General features: G+C 47.2%; 1 protein-coding gene across 2 annotated transcripts in view; it reads left to right on the top strand.

Annotated features, from left to right (window-relative positions):
- TGFBR1 (transforming growth factor beta receptor 1) overlaps positions 1–24,753 on the top strand; it is a 496,179-nt gene that overhangs the window by 407,698 nt on the left and 63,728 nt on the right. For both annotated transcript variants that reach the window (XM_040353433.1, XM_040353434.1), the window contains one exon: positions 10,108–10,238. In XM_040353433.1, the coding sequence (XP_040209367.1) occupies positions 10,108–10,238 (131 nt within the window). The remainder of the gene's footprint in view (positions 1–10,107; positions 10,239–24,753) is intronic.

Below are 24,753 nucleotides of genomic sequence, written 5' to 3'. Positions count from 1 at the left end.
CCACAAGGTGACTCTCAATTGCCGGGAGGACGTCTTTAGACATCCTCGGCTCCTCCGGCCACTGGGTGGCGCGCCACTCCTGCCACATCACTGAGATGCCGATGCGCGTGCCAGGCGGCTGCGATGTCCGCCAGACACCCGCGATCGGTGGTTACACAGACAAGGACGTGGATCTGTGTGTGTAAACAGACAGATCCACGTCCTGTCAGGGAGAGAGGAGACTGATGCTGTGTCCCTTGTACATAGGGACACAGATCGGTCACCTCCCCCAGTCAGTCCCCTTCCCCCACAGTTAGAAACACTATGCAGGGTACACATTTAACCCTTTCCTCGCCCACTAGTGTTAACCCCTTCCCTGCCAGTCACATTTATACAGTAATTAGTGCATATTTATAGCACTAATCGCTGTATAAATGTGAATGGTCCCAAAAATTTGTCAAGTGTCCGCCATAATGTCGCAGTCCCAATAAAAATTGCAGATCGCCGCCATTAGTAAAAAAATATATAATTCTGTCCCCTATTTTGTAGGCGCTATAACTTTTGCGCAAACCAGTCGCTTATTGCGATTTTTTTTTTTTTACCAAAAATATGTAGAAGAATACATATCGGCCTAAACCTTTTTTTTTGGGGGGGGGGGGGATATTTATATAGCAAAAAGTAAAAAAAAAAAAAAAAAAATTCAAAATTTTCGCTCTTTATTTGTTTATAGCGCAAAAAAAACGCAGAGGTGATCAAATACCATCAAAATAAAGCTATATTTGTGGGGAAAAAGAACGTCAATTTTGTTTGGGAGCCACGTCGCACGACCGCGCAATTGTCAGTTAAAGCGACGCAGTGCCGGAAGCTGAAATTTCGCCTGGGCAGGAGGGGGTATATGTGCCCAGTAAGCAAGTGGTTAAAGTGAATTGATAATCGTCCAGGGGTGTATCTACTTACAGATGTACAGGCCCCGCGTATAGGCAGAAAAAAATTCAGCATGTAATCATGACTTGTCTGCACCCAGTTCCCCCAAGCAAGTACTCACACACTCACGGGCCGCCGTTCTGTCTCCAAGGCCTATCTGAACCTGTCACCACATGTCATGGCCGCCCTTCCTTTTCCTGCCTATATAACAATAGGCTAGACTTGAGCAAACCTGCGCCCTTTAGTGGCTGGGGGAGAAACAGCAGCCCGTATGAGTAAGAGTACATGGCATGATTAAACAGCACTCTGCTCCCAGTGGCCACCAGGAAACCAGACAGTGGGATCTAAACAAATGTAGACTTGCCATTCCTGCTGCAGGACTCTGTAGATAACAAGAGTCCAATCTTCACTCATCACGGCGAGCTTATGTCATGACAGACCTTCAAGGACCTTGGTCTCCTTTGTATATGGGATCCTCTCCCTTGGATCTGTACAGCACCCTGCCAGAGCAAACCTTTTGGTATAGCATCATATATGTGACCAAGGAGCTGGATCCCAGGGTCCAGCCCTCAAAAGGGGAGCACTACAGGCAGCAACCTCGTCTTCTTCCTCAAGGCTCTGGTACCATTCACTTTGGCCTTTTTTGGCACTTTGAATAGATCCGATAGCATGGCCCCTTGATCCTGTCAAGGAGCTTGCTTAGCACATCATTAAACGTGACCAACACCTTAGACCAGGGGTCTTCAAACTTTTTAGCCCAAGGTAGATTTTATAAATATTCGATGGCGGAAAAAATGTATTTAGAAATAAATGAATAAAAATGTACCTAAATAATCGCGTCAGAGCCTTTCCTCACTTCTGTGTCCCTGTCAGAGCCTTTCCGCACGTCTGTGTCCCTGTCAGAGCCTTTCCGTATGTCTGTGTCCCCCGTCAAAGCCTTTCCGCACTACTGTGTTCCCGTCAGAGCCTTTCAGCAACTTCTGTGTCCCCGTCAGAGCCTTTCCGCACATCTGTGTTCCTGTCAGAGCCCCCCTCCTCATACCTCTCTCCTAACACACCCCTCCACCATCACACACACCTTTTTGGCGTATAACCCACATAGTAATTACTGTGACTTCTCTGTGTCCTGTGATGTATGATAAAAGATAGATGTTGTAATATGTTGCAAACTTGTTCATTCCATGCCTAGAAGACTTGGTGCTGCCCTTACAAATTATGGAAGTCATACAAAATTCTAGATGTAGTAGTTTTTGTTGAGGGGTGTAATGATTTGGTATCAACTAATTTGAGTAAAACTGAAGATTTTGTCATTTTAAGTTATATTGTTAACCTTATTTTCATTGTAATGAGCTAAACAAATGTTCTATAAAACTGAGTTTTTTGTTAAAATTTGGGAAATTGTTCTCATGTTCATTAAGATATTGATTTAAATCATATTTTTTAAAGGGGGTGCACTCATTTATGCTGAGAACTGTATGTGTGTGTGTGTGTGTGTGTATATATATATATATATATATATATATATATATATATATATATATATATATATATATATATATATATATATATATATATATATATATATATTCTGTCTGTTATTCTGAGTGGATTCAGTTCGAAATTATACACCACACTAAATTTTTTTTAGGTTTTTATTTGAGTTGCAGCCCTACAGATACCCCTTATCTACATGAGCAGTTTTTTTTTTTTGGTAATGTTAAACTAACCCTTTAGGGGTTATATTTACAAATGGAAGTCTTCATTGCGCATTTACCCAGGCTTCGCTATATGGTGTACTACTGACCAGACACAGACCTGAGTAACAGGCCTGTCCTAGCCGCAGCCACACTAGTTAGCAGCCTGGGTGGACAGTTTTCCAGTCTGTCTTCCCTCACCTACCACTGCTTCTGCTCTTAAAGGGTCACTAAAGGAAAAAAAATGTTTTGCTGAAATGACTGTTTACAGAGTAGAGAGACATAATAGTTAACTGATTCCTTTTAAAAATGATTAAAAATAGATAAAAAACAATCATATAATGTACCTGCAGTTTAGTTTCGTTTTTGCCTGTTGTTTCCTGGTTCTCTGATGTACAGAGACAAAGAGCCAATAGAGGGCAGTGATAGATTGTAAAACAAAACTGGATTGGTGCTGACACACAGTAATCACACCTCCTTGATTAGTCACCACAGTGAGAAATCTCCCAGTACTGTGGTGATCAGGAAACAGACAACCAGGAAGTGGCCAGAACAGAGAGGAATTACAGCAACATCAACGCAAAAACGAACAATGAGGACATCCAGGACTGCAGTAAGGTAAAGGAAGCTATTTAGCTAAAAAAAAAAAAAAATCCTTTAGTGACCCTTTAACCTCACTGCAGGAAGCAGATAGGAAAGGAATCGCAAGTTAAGTGTAGTTATCCAGTGAAAAAAAAATTATGGAGAAAGATTAAAAAAACAAGATTGAAATGTATAAAAGGCTCATCTGGTCACACTGGGCCAGATTCAGGTACATTTATGTTGCTCCACGGCAGGTTTGTGCCTGATTCACAAAGCTCTTACCTGTAAACTTGCAGCGGTGTAACGTAAATCCGCTCGACGCAAGCCCGCCTAATTCAAATGGGACGGGCACCATTTAAATTAGGCGCGTTCCCGCGCCGAACGTTCTGCGCATGCTCCGAGTTAAAATTTCCCAACGTGCTTTGCGCGAAATTACGGCGCCCCAATGTTTTTTTTTTAACTGCGACGTGCGTTACAGACGTCTTACGCAAAAAATATAAAAATCGAAATTTGACGCGGGAACGACGGCCATGCTTTAACATGGCTGTTCTAAAGATAAGCCATGTTAAAGCAGGTGTAACTTTGCGACGGGTAAAAACGCCTAGCGACGACGTACGAGATTGCAACGAACGCGCGGATCTTCGTGGATCGCCGTAACTAGTCATTTGCATATTCTACGCCGACCGCAATGGAATCGCCACCTAGCGGCCGGCCTAGAATTGCATCCTAAGATCCGACGGTGTAAGTCAATTACACCTGTCGGATCTTAGGGCTATCTATGCGGAACTGATTCTAGGAATCAGCCGCATAGTTAGGACGGGCGGATCACAGAGATACGACGGCGTATCAGGAGATACGCCGTCGTATCTCTTCTGTGAATCTGGCCCACTGTGTGTGGATGTAGATCCTCCTGAAACCATCCTGCAGGACCGCTGTCATCTGTTCCAGCTGCTGGGCATGGAGATGGCTGGCTCGGAAGCCTGGAGAAACCCTGGGAAGCCACAATGATCAGCGTGGAATGCACGGCGGAAGTGACGTCACCGGAAGGAAAGGTGATACCGGACAACAAGACAGGCTATGCGCTCAGAATATTTGGCTTCTTGTACAGGCCTGTCTACACAGATACCCAGCCACAACTTTGAGGATAGCAGCCGCAGGTGGTCCCCTGCATTCTTTATTGTACCCCCAACTACCACGGACTATTTTGACATTCTATGGAATCACTATTTTCCCTGAACACCATTATAATTCTACTGTGCTGGCTGGACCATATACCATAAAAAATCTGTTCTCCAGTAATTTTCCTTATAACCTCACTGCAAGGCAGAGAGTGGGGGGCATAGCAGTTCTACATGGAGAGCGAGAGCTGCTCAACTTTTCAAATAACAGATGATAGATTGCTAGGACATGAGGCAGTCCTAGCAGCCAATCACTGGCTTGTTAACATGAAGATTGGACAGCTTCCACCCTCCTTGAAGACCTGCTGTGCCTCCCACTCTCTGCCCCACTGGGTTAAGGTAGGACTTTGAAGGGGGAGAGCTGTAATTGCTAGGACTGTGGATTAAGGGGGGCTGTAATGTGAGGAGGGGGCTGTAATTGCAAGGGAGACCTTGATGTATAGAGGGCTGTGATGCGGGGGGCTTTGATTGCAAAGTAAACTGTGATATAAGAGGAGGAGGGCTGTCATTGCATTAGGGGATTGAGGACACTGATGTAGAGGGCTGTGATGCAAAGGGTGAGGTGCAGCGCAGCTGATCACATCAGTGAAGAAAGAATCTAGAAGTTCTAGTACTAGAACAAGCATGAAGTTCGGACCTTTGCAAGAACATTTCATTGACCGGTCCTGCATGAATTTTAATTCAGTACCCCATATGTAGAGTTATAGGTCTTTACTCAGTATTGGGGAACAGGAATAATGGAAAGGTATAATTTGCTGTTACCAGGAACTAGAAGCTTTCTGGTCAATTTTTTTGTTAGCAGAGCAACTAGGGTTTTAGAAGCCTTTTTTCCACTTAAAGTCAAGAAGGAGTTTGCAGGGCACTCATTTCTCTACCCAGCCTCTTAAAGCCTAGGACACATGGGCCGAATGTTGTGCACTGCAGTCAGTCTGACAGAAGCCAGCTGTTCGAGGGGTGAAGCCCCCCTGTCAGAACACAATAGTACAGCAGGGGAGATTACTGTACTAACATTGCACAGTTAGTACATCGGCTCCTCCTGAGCTGTCAGTTTTTTTTTTTCATTCAGTCCTGCTAGGTTGAACAAAAAAAATGCCAGTGTGTAACAGGCTTAAAGCTTTGCAGTTGTGTATATCAGAGATCTGGAGGGCTGGTTTTGTGTTAGGGGTATTGTTTTTGCTCCAGGGATGTTATGTTGTTAATTTTAGTGTTTTATCTGACAATTCGTGCTAGCGACTGCTCAGCATTGTATGTTCATGGGCTCTGCCCGTCCGAGGTCCTGGGAATAGATCCGGCAGCTATAGTGTATATTTATCCTTATTTGATTACTGCTCCTGAGGTCCATGTCCACACTTAATATTCTCTCCTGGAACACCAGGGGGCTCAATTCACCTACTAAACGTTCTCTTGTATTCCAATTCCTTAGGGCGCATAACCCACATATATGCATACTTTTAGAAACACACCTAGTGGGGAGTAGAACCCTCTCTTTAAAGAAGCCTTGGGTGGGTCATCATTACCACTCTACTCTAACTTCGCAAGGGGTGTCAGTGTGCTGGTTCACAAGTCTCTTCTGTTTCGGCTGCTGGATCTGGTCCTGGACCCGGATGGCCGGTATGTTATACTTCATGCTAGGGTCCACTCCCTGACCTTGACGGTGGTGGGGCTGTATCTGCCGTCCCTGGCCTCTCTGATCCTGCTGAACCAAGTGACTACTAAGATAGCTGAATTTGCCTCTGATAATGTTGTAATCCTGGGTGACTTTAACATGGTCCCTGATCCTGGCATAGACAGGATGTCGTCGGTGGGGCAGGCCTACCCTGGTCTGGCCAGCTGGGCGGACACCTATGGGCTCACGGATGTGTGGAGGTGGAGGAACCCCCAGGCCCGAGCCTATACGTGCCACTCGCCGTCCCACAGAACGTTCTCCCGCATTGATCTGGTATATGCGGGGGCTCCTGTCTTGTCACGGAGATTCGCATACTACCCAGGGGGATCTCTGACCACGCGCCTCTGCTCCTTGCTCTGGATCTCTCTCTGGGGCTGCTGCCTAAGCTGTGGAGGTTGTCCAGATACTGGATATCTGATGTTGAGGTTGAGGGACAGTTTGGAATGGAATTGGCCGGCTATTGGGTGACCAACGCCGGCTCTGCTATGGCGGAAACGGTGTGGGATGCTTTTAAAGCCGCAACGCGGGGCCATTACCAGGCCATTATTGCAAGGGTCCTCAGGGACCGTAGGGCAGACCTGACCAGAGCTGAGAGGGAGGCATCGCTGCGGGAGGCAACATATGTCAGAACTAGGGACCCCCAACACTATGCTTAGCTACAGGTCCTGACTAGAGAAGTCCTCTGTCTACGCACCTCACTCACACAGAAAAAACTATTGGCCCAGTCCCATAGGATCTTTGAGCAGGGTGAGAGGTCGGGAAGGCTCCTGGCCTGGCTCTCTAAAGAACAGATGGGGGGCTTTAGCATTTCGCAGATACAGAGCTCGTCTGGGGTCATAGTGCACTCCCCGGCTGAGATCAATCTCTACTTTGCTGAATTCTATCAGGCTTTATATAGTTCTAGAGTGGACTACAGAGAGGAAGATTTGACTCGCTACCTGGATGCTGTTGACCTACCGGTTCTCACATCTGCGTACCGGGATCACTTGGATTCCCCCATCACGGTGAAGGAGATCCTTCAGGCTTTGAAGTCTATGCAACCTGGCAAGACACCGGGGCCTGACGGTATCCCGGTGGAATTCTACAAGCAATATACAGCCGAACTGGCCCCTAGACTACAGGTCCTATTTACCTCGGTGAGGGAGTCCGGCGGACTTCCTGCCACCATGAGGGAGGCAGTCATTGTGGTGATTCCCAAGCCTGGGAAGGACCCGCTGTGCTGCTCCTCGTATCGCCCTATCTCCCTCCTTAACGTGGACGCAAAAATACTGGCCAAGGTGCTCGCCACTAGATTAAATATGGTCATTACAGCCCTTGTCCACCCGGACCAGACTGGGTTTATGCCAGGCAGGGGCACGGACATTAATATCAGGAGGCTTCTTACCCACATTGATAGGGCTGGCGGGGACTTGACGGATGTGGTGGCCTCACTCGACGCGGAGAAGGCTTTCGACTCTGTCGAGTGGGGCTACCTTTGGAGGGTCCTCATGGGATTTGGGTTTGGCCCGGGTTTTCTCCAGTGGGTACGTATGCTATATGCCGGCCCGGTGGCTACAATCCGTACTAATGGCGGCCTCTCAGAGGCCTTCCCGTTATCCCGAGGTACGCGACAGGGGTGCCCACACTCCCCGGGACTATGCGCTGGAACCCCTGGCCATACTACTTAGGGCGGAGGACGGTGTGCGGGGGATCCGTGTGGGCCTGCGGGAGGAGAAGTTGTCTCTGTATGCTGACGACACTTTGTTGTACTTGGAGGACGCCTCGTCCTCTCTGCGGACTGCGCTGGAAATGTTTGACAGGTTTGGGCGCTACCTGGGGATTCGTATAAACTGGGACAAATCGGTCCTTTTTCCGCTTAATCCTGGCCTTCCCGAGACCCCCGCTGAGTGGCGCTCTCAGGTGGGTGGATGAGTTCACCTATTTGGGCGTGAAGATCACTGGTAGGGTGGAGGAGTATGTGGCCAACAATATACAACCGCTAATGTCACAGTTAATGTCCAAGTGTGCGGCGTGGCACTCCCTACCCCTAACACCTGAAAATGGTATTCCTGCCAAAGTTCCTGTACTTCTTCCGGAGTACGCCCTCTCCTCTTCCCGGATCCTTCTTCCGGAGGCTGGAGAGTGTGGCTTTGTCCTTTGTATGGGCCGGACGGCCCCCCAGAGTGGCAAGGAAAATTCTATACCTCCCTATGTCGGGAGGGGGACTGGCACTCCCCAATTTCAAGATATACTACTGGGCTGCGGTCTTGGTCACGGTTAGGTGGTGGTTTTCACAGCCGAAGCAAAATCCGGAAGTGACACTGGAGGCGGCTATCCTGGGCTCATACGCTGCGCTTAGTAACCTACCGTTCCGGGGTCCTAAGGCTAGCCCCTCCATGACCTCGCTCATGCGCACCACGGTGAGGGTATGGGGTGAGGCGAGAGCAATATGTAGGAAGCCGAATCAGATTTCCCTGCATGCTCCACTGTGGGGTAATCCCATGCTACCCCACTTTGATAGTATCCCAGACCCGGCTCTGTGGGCCAGGAAGGGAATCATTAAGGTTAAACACATAGTCACAGATGGCAGGTTGCGAACATTTCAGGAGCTGCGTGGCGGTTACTCTCTGCCGGCCTCCTTCCAGTTTAGATATTGGCAGCTACGCCATGCCTTTAGGGCCCAGTTCCCTGAACCCCCGCAGGTGGAGTCTGACTCCATAGAACGTCTTCTGATCTCGGATGTGATGGGGCGCCCTCTTTCCTCCCTGTATCTTTACCTCACGGTGGGTCACGACATCAAGATTACTAAAACATGGGATAGATGGAGGGAAGACATCCCGTCCCTGGGTGAGGAGGAGTGGGAGGACTGCCTCGCTGTATACATTCGCTCTCTGATTGCTGCCAGGGACATATTTGCACAGCTTAAGTTTTTACATAGGGCCTATTATACCCCACAGAGACTGGCACGGGTGTACCCACAGAGAGATCCCTGCTGCCCGAGATGTAAACAGGAGGTAGGAACCTTTTGGCATATGGTATGGTCCTGTCCCAAGCTCCAGCCCTACTGGGCAGCTGTGGCTTCTACTCTTGGAGATGCCTGTGGGATCACTATACAGGCGGACCCAAAAATATTACTGCTGAGCTATATGGGAGATGTGGAGGGGGATAGATACTGTAAATTGTGCTTAACATTTTCCTTATATTATGCCAGGCGGGAGATTATGTTAAAATGGAAGTCGGAAGACCCCCCTACTCATGACTCCTGGCGGAGATCAGTGTCCTCTGTGCTCCCGCTGTATAGGCTGACCTATGAAAGCAGGCAGTGCCCGGGGAAATATGATAAAGTGTGGTCTGCTTGGTCTGATGCCTGTGCGACTTTTGACCCCCCCTCCGACTGATGTCTGTCTTGTGGGACTGGTATGCTGGGTGCCCTCCCCATCCTGGCCCCCCCTCTTCCCCTTCTCTCCCCCCCCTCTTCCTCTGAGCCCCCCCCCTCTTCTGGAGCGGACCTCCTCATTCCCTTTGACTGGTTCCTGTTTCCCCCCCCCCCCTTTCCCCCCAGGTCTATTATTCTGCTGGTATTTTTGCTGACCGGAGAAGCTGAGGGGGTGGTGGTGATGTTGGGTTGTTAGATTGCCTTGACAACTGATGGGGTAAATGTCCTTAATAATGTATGGGCGGGATTACCCCCCCCCCCCCCCCCCGCCGATGTATCCTCTGAATTTGCTTTGCTGTACTATTTTGTCCTGTAACCAACCTTACTTGTAATGCTGAATTGTCAAGTACAAAAAGACCTGTAATTCTAAACAGTAAGCAGTGTAATGGGTAAAATAATAAATGGATCGTTCTTATTAGCTGCTAGGGGGAGAAACTCCCTGACAGGCTCTTGATTTTTGAGGTATTTATGGTTGTGTTAAGTCTGCACAACTGCTATACCCAATATGAATGTGTCCCAATCTTCTGTTGAAGTTAATTCAAAAATATAACTGAAATTTTGCTCTGACCGAATCCAAGAATTTCCAACTATAACTAAAATATTGCTTTTGGGAGACCATTTTTATTAAATGTTTTTTTTGTTGTTTTTATTTTTTTTATGTTTGTATAGGAATACATGAGGACTATCAGTTACCTTACTATGATTTTGTTCCATCTGACCCATCAGTAGAGGAGATGAAGAAGGTGGTTTGCGAGCAGAAATTAAGACCAAACATTCCCAATCGATGGCAGAGTTGTGAAGTAAGTCATATTTTAAAAATGTAATGCATTTGCAAATCAAATGGATTTGTTTTAGGTAGATAAAATATTGTGATGTTAATGTGACCCTGTCACCACACCACGCACAAAATGCTTCAAATAGTTCTTTTTTATCTTAATGCATTCGGATAAACCATCTTCTGTGTGCAGCAGTGCCCTTCATCCCCCCTTCCCCAGTACTTACCTGAGCCCCACCTCGATCCAGCGATGTTGCACAAAAGACATGGCTGTCCGGAACTCTCCCTCCTGATTGGGGCAGAGCAGAAGCTCTGTTACATAGTTACATAGTTAGTCAGGTTGAAAAAAGACACAAGCCCATCCAGTTCAACCACAAAAAAATAAACAAACAAAATAAAAAACACAGTACAATCCCATACACCCAACTCCATACCCACAGTTGATCCAGAGGAAGGCAAAAAACCCCAGCAGAGCATGATCCAATTTGCTACAGCAGGGGAAAAAATTCCTTCCTGATCCCCGAGAGGCAATCGGATTTACCCTGGATCAACTTTACCTATAAATGTCAGTACTCAGTTATGTTCTGTACATTTAGGAAAGAATACAGGCCTTTCTTAAAGCAATCTACTGAGCTGGCCAGAACCACGTCTGGAGGGAGTCTGTTCCATATTTTCACATCTCTTACTGTGAAGAAACCTTTCCGTATTTGGAGATGAAATCTCTTTTCCTCTAGACGTAAAGAGGGCCCCCTTGTCTTCTGTGTTGACCGTAAAGTGAATAACTCAACACCAAGTTCACTATATGGACCCCTTATATATTTGTACATGTTGATCATATCCCCCTTATTCTCCTCTTCTCAAGAGTGAATAAATTCAGTTCCTCTAATCTTTTCTCATAGCTGAGCTCCTCCATTCCTCTTATCAGTTTGGTTGCCCTTCTCTGCACTTTCTCCAGTTTTCCGATATCCTTTTTGAGAACTGGGGCCCAAAACTGAACTGCATATTCCAGATGAGGTCTTACTAATGATTTGTACAGGGGCACAATTATATCTCTGTCTCTGGAGTCCATACCTCTCTTAATACAAGAAAGGACTTTGCTCGCTTTGGAAACCGCAGCTTGGCATTGCATGCCCTTATTGAGCTTATGATCTACCAAAACCTTCTCCACTACAGATCCCCCCAGTTGTACTCCCCCTAGCATGTATGATGCATGCATATTCTTAGCCCCCAAGTGCATAACTTTACATTTGTCAACATTAAACCTCATCTGCCACATAGTCGCCCAATCAGACAGAGCATTGAGGTCGGCTTGTAAATTGGAGACATCCTGTAAGGACGTTATTCCACTGCATAGCTTGGTGTCATCTGCAAAGACACAAATGTTACATTTGATCTCAGACCTAATATCATTTATAAAGATATTAAAAAGTAAGGGTCCCAGCACTGAACCTTGGGGTACACCACTGATAACCTTAGACCATTCAGAGTAAGAATCATTAACCACGACTCTCTGAATTCTGTCTTTTAGACAGTTTTCTATCCATTTACAAACTGATATATCCAATCCTGTAGACCTTACCTTACACATGATCCGTGTGTGCTGAACTTTTGCAAAATCCAAGTATACCACGTCCACAGCCACTCCTTTGTCCAGGGTTTTACTTACCTCTTCATAAAAGGAAATCAGGTTTGTCTGACAACTTCTGTCTTTCATGAATCCATGCTGTCTGTTGCTTAAATGTTTTTTTTCCAGCAAGAACTCATCCATGTGGTCTTTTATTAAACGTTCCAGTATCTTCCCAACTATAGAAGTTAAACTAACAGGTCTATAGTTACTTGGCAAAGACTTTGTTCCCTTTTTAAATATGGGCACCACATTGGCTCTACGCCAATCCAGTGGTACTATTCCTGTCATTAATGAGTCCCTAAATATTAGATACAGTGGCTTTGAAATTACAGAGCTCAATTCTTTTAGGATCCGTGGGTGGATGCCATCTGGTCCAGGTGCTTTATCCACCTTTATTCTGTCAAAATATTTCTGGACCATATCACTTTTGAGCCATTGTGGATTTGGGGCTGTGTCACTACCACCCCCATTTTGGACATGAGCCCCTCCCCCATGCTCCTTTGTATACACAGAGCTGAAAAAAGCATTTAATACATTTGCCTTCTCTTTGTCCCCAGTCACCCACTCTAGATTATTTTGTAAGGGGCCTACATGCTCAGACTTCACCTTTTTACTATTAATATATTTAAAGAATTTTTTGGGGTTTGTCCTACTATCTTTTGCAATCTGTCATTCGTTTTGATTTTTTGCATCCTTGATTTCCTTTTTACGTATCCTGTTATATTCTTTGTAACATTTAAACGACACTAGTGTTCCTTCATTTTTATATTTTTTAAAAGCTATTTTCTTATTGTTTATAGCTTTTTTTAACCTTGACCGTGAGCCACATAGGTTTTATTTTTAGCCTTTTAAACTTATTGCCCATGGGAATATACTTTGTAGTGAGTTCATAAACGGTCTTATTGAAGAATTCCCATTTCTGTTCTGTGTTCATCGGTGCCAATATTCCCTGCCAGTCCAAGTCCTGGAGAGCAGCCCTCATCCTTGAAAAATTTGCTCTCTTGAAATTGAGTGTTTTTATCTTTCCTGTATGTATTTCTTGCCTATAGTTAACATTAAATGAAATCATGTTATGATCACTGCTACCCAGGTGTTCCTTTATCTGAACATTAGTAATAAGCTCTGCATGGTTTGAGATTACCAGGTCCAACAGAGCATCATTCCTAGTTGGGGCCTCAATAAACTGGACCATAAAGTTGTCCTGCAATAGGTTTTTAAATTTTTGTCCTTTAACTGTCCCAGCAATGCCATTATTCCAGTCAATTTCTGGGTAGTTAAAATCCCCCATTATTATGACCGTCCCAGCCCTTGCAGCCCTTTCCATCTGTGTAAGGAGCTGAGTCTCCACCTCCTCATTAACATTGGGTGGTTTATAACAAACTCCAATGATTAACTTTGAACTACGCACATCTGTATGCAGTTCCACCCATAATGCTTCAGCCTCATCACACTCTCCATCAACCAGGTTCTCTTTCACGCTTGCTTTGAGGTCACTTCTCACATAGAGACAGACCCCTCCACCTTTCCTTTTTACCCTGTCTTTCCGAAAGAGAGCATAGCCAGGAATATTAATAGCCCAGTCATGTGAGGATTGAAATCAAGTTTCAGCAATACCGATTACATCATAGCTCTCCTCATGCACCAGAGCTTCCAACTCACCTGTTTTGCTTGGCAGACTTCTGGCATTGGTGAACAAACACTTAAATGTATTGTTACATTTTTTTCTGGTGTTTTTCATATAATTTATAGTAGTACAAATGGCACTATAATTTCCAATGGCTGTTTGCAACATGGGAACTTTCTTGTCACCTGCCATAACCCTTCCCCCATCTATCCCCATTCCACTCTCCATTAATGTCTGACCCCTAACTGACCTGTGTCTGAATAGACACACAGAGCAGCAGCTTGGCTCGTGTGTACCCATAGCAAGCTGGTTGCTGTAGGGGCACTTGGCAAGAGGGAGGGGCCGGTTGCACCAGCAAGGGACCCGAGAAGAGTAGGATGCTCTCTGCAGTGGTTTTGTGCAGTTGTTTCCCCTTTGGGCCTAATGTCACAAGTCCTGCAGGACTAGGTCTCCTGCAATCTCCAGGATGCCTGCCGTGGTGCACTTACACATCAGTTTAGTGCACAAGACCAGTCATGTGAACGCTGGTCCGGTTACAGAATTGGCTTATAATCATGAAAGTCCCACTATGAGTGTGCACTCGGCAGTCACCTCCCTCGGTATATGCAAGGCTGCATCACAGAAATGACAGCTCTGCAGCTGCTGTTTCCACTGTGGGTGCAATTAAAATGGCTAATTAATAGCCAGGTACATTGCAAAAAGAAAGGTATGCAGCATGATTTCTGGTAACAGTGTCTTTTTATCTTACGCCTATGAGGTGGAAAGTTGGCTGTATGCAGAGCACACAGCCAAATCTCCTGTGCTAAATAAGCACATATTTTGTCTTGATAATATAATGCATCTTACCAATCATTCAATTTCCCATTCATCCAAATAACCAGACATCACCGCACTGCTATGTTCTCAGCTCCTCAGCATCTCTGCCTGGAGCCCTGGCCCTGTTTATCCTTTTTATTCATAAATCACAAAAGAAATTCTCAAGGAAGTGATGTCACAGGATGTCAGCTCCACCCAGGAAATGACCATATAAGGATCTGACCATATAAAGACATCCTTCCAACAGGATGAGTGAGTGAGTAACTTGTATAGCGCTACAAATGCGAACTAAATCGCCTCAAGGCGCTTTTGCATCTAATGTCGTCCTTATTCTTTCAGAAGAGGTGGGTCTTTAGTTTTTTCCTAAAAGCGCAATGTTTTTCTTCCATGCGGATGGTCTTAGGTAGAGCGTTCCAGAGCCGAGGACCTTACTGCAAAACTTAGATTTGTAGCGTGATTTGGGGATTTGGAGGAGGTTTTTGTTAGTTGACTGGAGGATGCGATTGATGACGTAGGGTTTTATTTTCTCGCTTAAGTATTGAGGAGCGTTTCCTTGTGAGCATTTGTGGGTGAGGCAGACGGTCTTGAATGTGACCCGATCCTTTACGGATAGCCAATGGAGGGTCCTCAGGGACGGGGTGATTGATTCCCAGGGTTTTTTCTCCATTACCAGTCTGGCTGCCGTGTTCTGGGCGACTTGTAGGCGCAAAATCTGGTATTTAGGTAGTCCTAGGTAGAGGGTGTTTGCGTAGTCGAGTCGGGAATTGATGATTGTTCCAACCACTATTGCTGTATCCTCTTACAATACAATACAATACAATTAAAGGATTCTGATGGGTGTGTCTGAGCAGAGACAGGGTGAATAGAAGCTAAACAAACATGGATGCCATCCCTGGTCATAAAAACCCAAGGCTCCCGTTTTACCGCTGATAGGAATCCTTATTCTGCGCTATTCCAGAGAACAACACATATCCGGATTATACTATTATTGCTTGTGGAAGGGAGGCTATCTGCAGGGGTGCGCTACAAATCCCGACCATGCTGATCAGACATAGCAGAGACAAGAGCTAATGTCCTTGCAAAGCGAACATATACCCCACTCGCCGATCGTCTGTGCTAATGCATCGGTGGACATATCTCCACTCTGCAAACATCTCTCTCCAACCTTGACATTTTCTACTACCAGACAGGACTCAACCAGCGTCAGTCTGCGCCAGTCAGCTCTTTAGAGCGGGTTGCGGGGAGAACTAACACTTTGTGACACTATGACAATACATATTAAATACATCTTTTTGTCATATGCTCCCACGTGTCCCTCGATAAATCTTGATCGTCTTCTTACACCTGGAAATGAATCCATAAAAAGGAAAACACGACTTGACATGTAGACTCTGTTCTTCAGGTGAGATGACATGGTGAGCTGTAGTAATGGCCGATTGGTCTGGGATCCTCTGTGTCTTTTGTACGTGGGTCGGGCTTCGGGGCGTCTCATCAAGGAAGATGTGGTCATCTGCTCGGGCTCTGGTCACGCGTCCAATCGGGCAACAGGAGCACCTCATCACGACATATAGAAAGAATAGAAATAAAATTACATGAGTGTATATATACCCCTACTTCCTTCCTTCAACTATGATCCGCTGCAAAAATAAAAATTAAATCCACAAAGATTCCCAGACCCTTAAATGGACTTCCAACCTTCACTAGCTATAGCTCAGGCTTCAACAGTTTAAATAAACGTCCCATCCTCAATGGATGAGAATTGTTCAATCGTATCATAAGCTCGTTACCCTTGCTAAAATTTACTAAACAAAAAAATATAAATAAACAAAGATACTACTCAATTCTTTGGTGTGGTTGAGCAGCTTCTTGCAGTGGCTGGCTTGGTCTCGTCCCTCAAGCTTCTTTACAACGACCCAGTCACCTGGTTATAAAGAATGTAAACTGGTTATTGTGTCAGGGTCCTGGAGGGACCTTGTTGAAGTTCATGTTACGGTGACCGCACCTACCCCATTAGCTGAGAATATAAGTGACAGCTAATGAGAAAAGTACGACTCTTGTTTTGGTTGACCTCCAAACAAACCTCATATGACAATAACCCAGACATCGGGACTGTGGTCACTGCATAACCTGTGCATGGCTTACCATCTGGGGTGTAATACCTGGAACCATTGACAAAAAGGTTCTTAGCATCTGGGATGGGAACCTACTTCACCAGACTTGCTTGCTGATTCAAATTCCATCAAAGAAAGTCTTGGCACAAACGTTGGTTAGAATTAGAAAGGTTAGTATTATTAGAAAAACTGTAATTTACAGTTGCAAGAAAAAGTATGTGAACCCTTTTGGAATGATATGGATTTCTGCACAAATTGGTCATAAAATGTGATCTGATCTTCATCTTGGTCACAACAATAGACATTCACAGTCTGCTTAAATTAATAACACACACATAATGTAATTTAATTTTACCATGTTTTTATTGAGCACACCATGTAAACATTCACAGTGCAGGTGGAAAAAGTATGTAAATCCTTGGATTTAATAACTGGTTGAACCTCGGTCAGGGGTAATTCTTGACCATTCCTCTTTACAAAACTGTTTCGGTTCAGCAATATTCTTGGGATGTCTGGTGTGAATCGTTTTCTTGAGGTCTTGCCACAGCATCTCAATCAGGTTGAGGTCAGGACTCTGACTGGGCCACTCCAGAAGGTGTATTTTCTTTTGTCTACGCCATTCTGTTGTTGATTTACTTCTATGCTTTGAGTTGCAACACCCATCTTCTGTTGCGCTTCAGCTGGTGGACAGATGGCCTTAAGTTCTCCTGCAAAATGTCTTGATAAACTTGGGAATTCATTTTTCCTTCGATGATGGCAATCCGTCCAGGCCCTGACGCAGCAAAGCAGTCCCAAACCATGATGCCCCCACCACCATTCTTCACAGTTGGGATGCGGTTTTGAGGTTGGTGTGCTGTACCTCCTTTTTCTCCACACATAGTGTTGTGTGTTTCTTCCAAACAACTCAACTCAACTTTCATCTGTCCACAGAATATTTTGCCAGTACTGCTGTGGAACATCCATGTGCTCTTGTGCAAACTGTAAACGTGCAGCAATGATTTTTTTGGACAGCAGTGGCTTCCTCTGTGGTATCCTACCATGAAATCCATTCTTGTTTGGTGTTTTATGTATTGTAGATTCGCTAACAGGGATGTTAGCATATGCCATAGACTTTTGTAAATCTTTAGCTGACACTCTAGGATTCTCCTTTACCTCATTGAACAGTCTGCGCTGTGCTCTTGCAGTCATCTTTACAGGACGGCCACTCCAGGGAGAGTAGCAGCAATGCTGAACTTTCTCCATTTATAGACAATTTCCAGCTTTATGCAATTCAACAATTCTTAATCGTAAGTTTCTGAGAGCTCTTTTGTGCGAGGCATCATTCACATCAGGCAATGCTTCTTGTGAAACGCAAACCCAGAACTGGTGTGTGTGTTTTTTTTATACGGCAGGGCAGCTGTAACCAACACCTCCAATCTCATCTCATTGATTGGACTCCAGTTGGCTGACACCTCCAATTAGCTCTTGTAGATCTCATTAGTCTAGGGGTTCACATATTTTTTCCACCTGTACTGTGAATGTTTACATGGTGTGTTCTATAAAAACATTAAAAACTTGATAACATTTAATTATTTGTGTGTCATTAGTTTAAGCAGACTGTGATTGTCTGTTGTTGTGACTTAGATGAAGATCAGATCACATTTTATGACCAATTTGTGCAGAAATCCATATCATTCCAAAAGGATTCACATACTTTTTCTTGCAACTGTATCCCTATATTTCTTCCTCATTACAGACTGAAAGAAGAAATGTATGGTGCAGGAAAAAAGAAACAATGTCAATTTAAAATTTAGTACATTTTAGCAAGGGTAACGATGAAAAGTATCCCAACTACAGCGGTACATGCTATTTATGATGTTATTATTGGTATGAGGAATTTTGACAATTGGTACAGTACCTGTTGCCGAGAATGTGTTTCCAGCACGACAGCATCGCGCTGATTCTTGGCGACAGGGTGCCGACATCTCGCACTCGCTGGAATAGAAAAAGCACATTCCAGCGAGCGTGTCATAGAAGCATCGGGGATCCGACTTGGATTCCTGCCAATTCTAGCCGCGGCGTTTGGTATGAATCCTGAGAGGGAACTCCACGCCAAATTTTAAATAAAAAACCGGCATGGGTTCCCCCCCAGGAGCATACCAGGCCCTTAGGTCTGGTATGGGTTGTAAGGAGACCCCCCCTACGCCGAAAAAACGGCGTGGGGGTCCCCCCACAATCCATACCAGACCTGTATCCAAAGCACGCTGCCCAGCCGGTCAGGAAAGGAGTCGGGACAAGCGAGCGCCCCCCTCCTGAGCTGTACCAGGCCGCATGCCCTCAACATGGGGGTGTTGGGTGCTCTGGGGCAGGGGGGCACCCTGCAGCTCCCCCCACCCCAGAGCACCCTGCCCCCATGTTGATAAGGACAGGGCCTCTTCCCGACAACCCTGGCCGTTGGTTGTCGGGGGCTTATCGGAATCTGGGAGCCCCCTTTAATAAGGGGGCCCCCCACCCTAGGTGAATGAATATGGGGTACATCGTACCCATTCACCTGGAGGCAAAGTGTGAAAGAAAATAAACACATGACACAGGGTTTTTAAAGTAATTTATTAGTCAGCTCCGGGGGCCCCCCTCTCTTTTTTAGCTCTTTTACCAGGGGGGGGCCTTCTTCTTCGGCGAGGGGGGGGGGGTGTGTCGGTCTTCTCCTTTCTCCAGGGGTCTTCTCTGCTCTCCGGGGGTCTTCTTCGTTCTCCGGGGGTCTTCTCCACTCTCCGGGGGTCTTCTTCCATCTTCTCCGCTCTCCGCTGTCATCTCGGCGCTCCCCGGTTCTTCTCCCGCTTGCTCTCCGGTGCCTTCTTCTTCAGGGCTGGCCGCCACTATCTTCGTGTTGGCTCAATTACTAGCGGCGGCCAGCCCGCTCTTCTTCTGCCTTCATCCGATGTTGACACGACGCTTCTTCCGCTGTTATGCCGGGTACGCGGTTCGCACCGATTTATATAGGCCTCTTATGATGTCACAGTCCCTTCATGCTCCGGTACCTACCCACGTGGGTAGGTACTGGAGCATTTTTTTTTTTTTTTAACTAAAAATATGTAGAATACGTATCGGCCTAGACTGAGGATAAAAAAAAAACTGAGCTATTTATTATAGCAACAAGTAAAAATTGTTATTTTTTTTCAAAATTGTCGCTCTATTTTTGTTTATAGCGCAAAAAATAAAAACCGCAAAGGTGATCAAATACCACCAAAAGAAAGCTCTATTTGTGGGGGGAAAAGGACGTTAATTTTGTTTGGGAGCCACGTCGCACGACCGCGCAATTGTCAGATAAAGCAACGCAGTGCCGAATCGCAAAAAGTCCTCTGGTCAGGAAGGGGTTTAAGTGCCCAGTAAGGAAGTGGTTAAAACTGATTCAAACAAAAACCCTCTAACCCTTAGTTTTCCTGTTCCTACAAAAATACAACAGGCGCGACACCTCAGAGGATCGCTGCGGTAAGTTTGAACATATTCACGTTACTACATACAAACATTCAGATACAAATGTGGGGGAGATACTTGATAAATTCCAAAACAAAAATGAAAAAAACAAAAACAGACAGAATTCTACCTTCACTCTTTCAGCAATAGAAAAAAATACAATGGGAAGAACATGAGAGCAGCTTGAAAATCTTGCATGGACCAGCCATACAAAGTTCAAGCAAACGGGCATGAGAATTTTAACCACAGTTCCTCCTCTGAGAATCACAAAAGCGTGTACTACACATCCATCAACACACTCATTACAGATTTCTGAAGCCGCAGTCGCACTACATAACTCCAGAGGGATACCCAAAATAGTATCCTTGGACCACCTATGTCAATCTTTTTGGGGTTTATTGGCCTTTGCCCCAAAACTAGGCTTTGTGCACTGTGTAACTGTCTTACTGTGGGAAGCCTCGCATTCCTTCCCTTGCACAGACTGCCATTTCCCATGGTGATTCGAATCGGCTTATCGTCTTACCCCTGCGTCCAGGGAAACCCTTGCACCCATTTCGGGAGCACCACCCGGTGCCGCCTTCTACAGTGGATTGACGGACTACAACCACTATATCTGATCCAGTCCCTAACTAGAAACCCTAACTGAGGCATTATAACCCCCGAATTAGGTCTCTACCCCTCACAGTGTATGCTTACACAAGCGCTTTCCGCTGTACGCTCATACACTGCATTGCCAGACTAAACTACACAGAACACTTACGCCTGCTTTCTCTACAGAACAATGTGGCTTCTCTCTGTATCTAGATGTTACGACAATAACTTGGATGCCTCACGTTTACTCTGTACCCAAAACTGTATTATAGTATAAAACACTCTTTCAAACGCCAAAATGTTTTCCATTGTCCTTCCAAGCACAAATCTCTTTGCTCACCTTTCAGAAGACCAAGCCCCTCCCACCAACTTCCTGTGGATGCATAAAATGCTGAAAAGAACTTCCTGTTGCATGCTCAGTTCATAAAGAACACAAACTGGTTTATTTACATATCAATGTACAGGAAGAGGGAGGGGGAGGGGGAGCAAATTCACGTCTAACATCATTTATGAAACTCTAACGTTTAAAAAAAAAAAAAAAAACTTTGTCAAGGAAAGGATGGAATAAACCCCCCATTTGCAAATGGGAGGGAATCCTCCTTGACTCACATATCCCCTGGGAAGTCAAACCACAAGTTTTGAGACCGGAATACCACACAACTGAAACTCCTGCAAAAAGATGGCTCAATGAGGTCAACCAAAGCCCCCCCCCCCCCCCCCCCACTTTGCAGGCTTCTGTCAGTTTAGGAGCAGATAACAACACTTCAGGTGTGCTAACTATGTAAACAGTTCAAGAACAAGAGCACATACCATGAGCAGGTCTGAGATGAGCAGGTCAGCTGGGACTTGTAGTTCACCGCTGAAGATAAGGGTAAAAGTTGGCTGGACCTTGTAGTTCACCTCTGCAGATAAAGGTGGACATTAGCTGGTGCTTGTAGTTCACCGCTGCAGATGGATGTTGGCTGGTGCTTGTAGTTCACCGCTGCAGATGGATGTACTATAGTAGAATCAGGCAAAGCGTAGTCTAGGCAAGCTGGGTCATACACAGGTAGATCAGAGTTCAAACGGTACCGAATCAGAAGCGAACAAACAGGGTCAAACGAGGCGGTGTTGTAAAAAAACATCGGACCTATGCAGAAATCTGACCACGTCACTTCCGGTGCTGCTCCGTCATGAGTACAGCTGATCGCAGGTCCACTGCGCATGCGCCGCTTCATCGTGATATGCTGCGCATGCACAGATGCTGTCTTAGTCCGGGAAAATCATAGACTCGGGCAGAGGCGGAGCAAGATTCTTAATGATATAATCGGCAGCACCGTCCCGTCCCTAACACACACTAGCATGCTCTGGAGAAGGGGGCGTGTCCCTTGTAAATCAAAGGACCCGAGGTCGAGAAAAATATAGAGCCGCCCCGCCCCGCCCCTAGCCTGCTCTGCTGAAGGGGGGCGGCCCCGTGTATATCAATGGCAGGTCCAGGAAAAATCTAGAGCTTTGCCTGTGGGAGCAAAATACATATAGAGGAGGTCAAGGAAAATTCTATAGCAGTGTCTGTAACAGTGGCGGCTGGTGCTCAAAAATTTTGGGGGGGGGAGCAATTGCAGCCTCACTGTGCCTGTCAAATGCAGCCAGTGTGCCCGTCATACGCAGCCACTTGTGCCCGTCATACGCAGCCAGTGTGCCCGTCATACACAGAAATTGTGCCCGTCATATGCAGCCACTTGTGCCCGCCATACGCAGCCAGTGTGCCCGTCATGCGAAGCAATTGTGCCCACCATATGCAGCCCACTATGTGCCCGCCATACACAGCCACTTGTACCCGCCATACGCAGCCAGTGTGCCCGTCATACAAAGCAATTGTGCCCACCATATGCAGCCCACTATGTGCCCGCCATACACAGCCACTTGTACCCGCCATACGCAGCCAGTGTGCCCATCATACAGAGCCATTGTGCCCACCATTCGCAGCCACTTGTGCCTGTCATACACAGCCACTTGTGCCCGTCATACACAGCCACTTGTGCCTACCATACGCAGCCACTTGTGCCCGCCATACGCAGCCATTGTGCCCGTCATACGCAGCCATTGTGCCCGCCATATGCAGCCACTTGTGCCCGTCATACTCAGCCAGTGTGCCCGTCAATCGCAGCCACTTGTGCCCGTCATACGCAGCCACTTGTGCCCGTCATACACAGCCACTTGTGCCCACCATACGCAGCCATTGTGCCCGTCATTCGCAGCCATTGTGCCCACCATATGCAGCCACTTGTGCCCGTCATACGCAGCCACTTGTGCCCGCCATACACAGTCACTTGTGCCCGCCATACGCAGCCAGAGTGCCCGTCATACGCAGCCATTTAGCCCGTCATACGCAGCCATTGTGCTCACCATATGCAGTCACTTGTGCCCATCATACGCAGCCATTGTGCCCACTATTTGCAGCCACTTGTGCCCTTCATATGCAGCCACTTGTGCCCTTCATATGCAGCCACTTGTGCCCATCATATGCAGCCACTTCTGCCTATCAAATGCAGCCAGGGGCATCCCCCCCCCCGCGCGCGTGCAGCTGGTCTGGCGACACCGAATGACGGGACTTTCTCCCCCTCTTCTGTAGCGGTGGCTCCTCAGTCTTCCTTCGCCATGTCTCCTTTTCCGACAAAGTGTTAGCCATACAATAGAATCGCCTAAAGCTTTGGCCAATCAGGAGACAGGTTTTACTGACCTGCCTGCTAATTGGCAAGGATGAACTTTAGTGTGAAAATAGCCTCTAGATCTAATCATGTGCTTCAAAATACACACCCCCGCCATAGTATGTCATGTGTCCGGCGTCCTGAATGGGGCCGGGCACATGAATAGGGAGGGCGGCAGAGGTGACGGGGGCGGTGCCCATGCATTGTGGTCCCACCATGCAACCATGCAGGGCCACCAGTGGTCTTTGATCTCTGTCAAGTGCTGGGGTCTGGATCGCCTCCGCTGCTTTTCCTCCAATCGGGCCAAAGAAGCTGAGTGCGAGTTTACCTATAGCCTTCACACTGGAAACTTGTGAACCATCATCATGGCATCCCAGGACGGTGGGTACCAGGTGACGGGAGGGCAGAGTGCATGTGTGACCCGCTTTGGGGTCACTGGTGGCTTAGGGAGAAGGAGAGGGCTCCTGGGTAGACTGCCTGCTGATTGGCAAGGAGGAACTTTAGTGAGAAAATAGCCTCTGGCTCTAATTAAGTGCTTCAAAATACACACCCCGCCATAGTATTTCATGTGTTCGGCGTCCTAAAAGGGGCCGGGCACATGAATAGGGAGGGCGGCAGAGGTGACGGGGGCGGTGCCCATGCATTGTGGGCCCACCATGCAGGGGCCACCACTGGTCTTTGATCTCTGTCAAGTGCTGGGGTCTGCTGCTTTTCCTCCAATCGGGCCAAAGAAGCTGAGTGCGAGTTTACCTATAGCCCTCACACTGGAGATTTGTACACCATCATCATGGCATCCCAGGACGGTGGCTACCAGGTCACGGGAGGGCAGAGCGCATGTGTGACCCGCTTTGGTGTCACTGGTGGCTTTGGGAGAAGGAGAGGGCCCCTGGGTAGATGTGGGAGAAGGAGACAGCACCTGGGTGCTTGGAGGAGGAGAGGGCCCCTGGGTGGATGTGGGGGACACCCTTCTCTCCCCCGGAGGACGGGGACACCCTTCTCTCCCCCGGAGGACGGGGGACACCCTTCTCTCCCCCCGGAGGACGGGGGACACCCTTCTCTCCCCCCGGAGGACGGGGGACACCCTTCTCTCCCCCCGGAGGACGGGGGACACCCTTCTCTCCCCCCGGAGGACGGGGGACACCCTTCTCTCCCCCCGGAGGACGGGGGACACCCTTCTCTCCCCCCGGAGGACGGGGGACACCCTTCTCTCCCCCCGGAGGACGGGGGACACCCTTCTCTCCCCCCGGAGGACGGGGGACACCCTTCTCTCCCCCCGGAGGACGGGGGACACCCTTCTCTCCCCCCGGAGGACGGGGGACACCCTTCTCTCCCCCCGGAGGACGGGGGACACCCTTCTCTCCCCCCGGAGGACGAGGACACCCTTCTCTCCCCAGAGGTAGGGGGCACCATTCTCTCCCCCGGAGGATGAGGACACCAGGGCTGGGCTCGGACAAACATTTTTCCCTGGACTTCATCCACTTTGACAGGTCTCTTCCATGGTGGCCGGACAAGACCCACCCCCCCAAGCCGGCCAACACCGATGGCCACCCAAGCCCCCCCTCCCCCTTCACTAGCCATTAGCCGTTCTACTCTAATAAAGTAGAATGGCTGGTACTGGTACTCTTATAAGC

The sequence above is a fragment of the Rana temporaria genome, chromosome 5 (assembly GCF_905171775.1).
Source record: "Rana temporaria chromosome 5, aRanTem1.1, whole genome shotgun sequence".
In the NCBI taxonomy this organism is placed as follows: Eukaryota; Metazoa; Chordata; class Amphibia; order Anura; family Ranidae; genus Rana; species Rana temporaria.
This window is presented reverse-complemented; position numbering and strand designations above follow the sequence as displayed.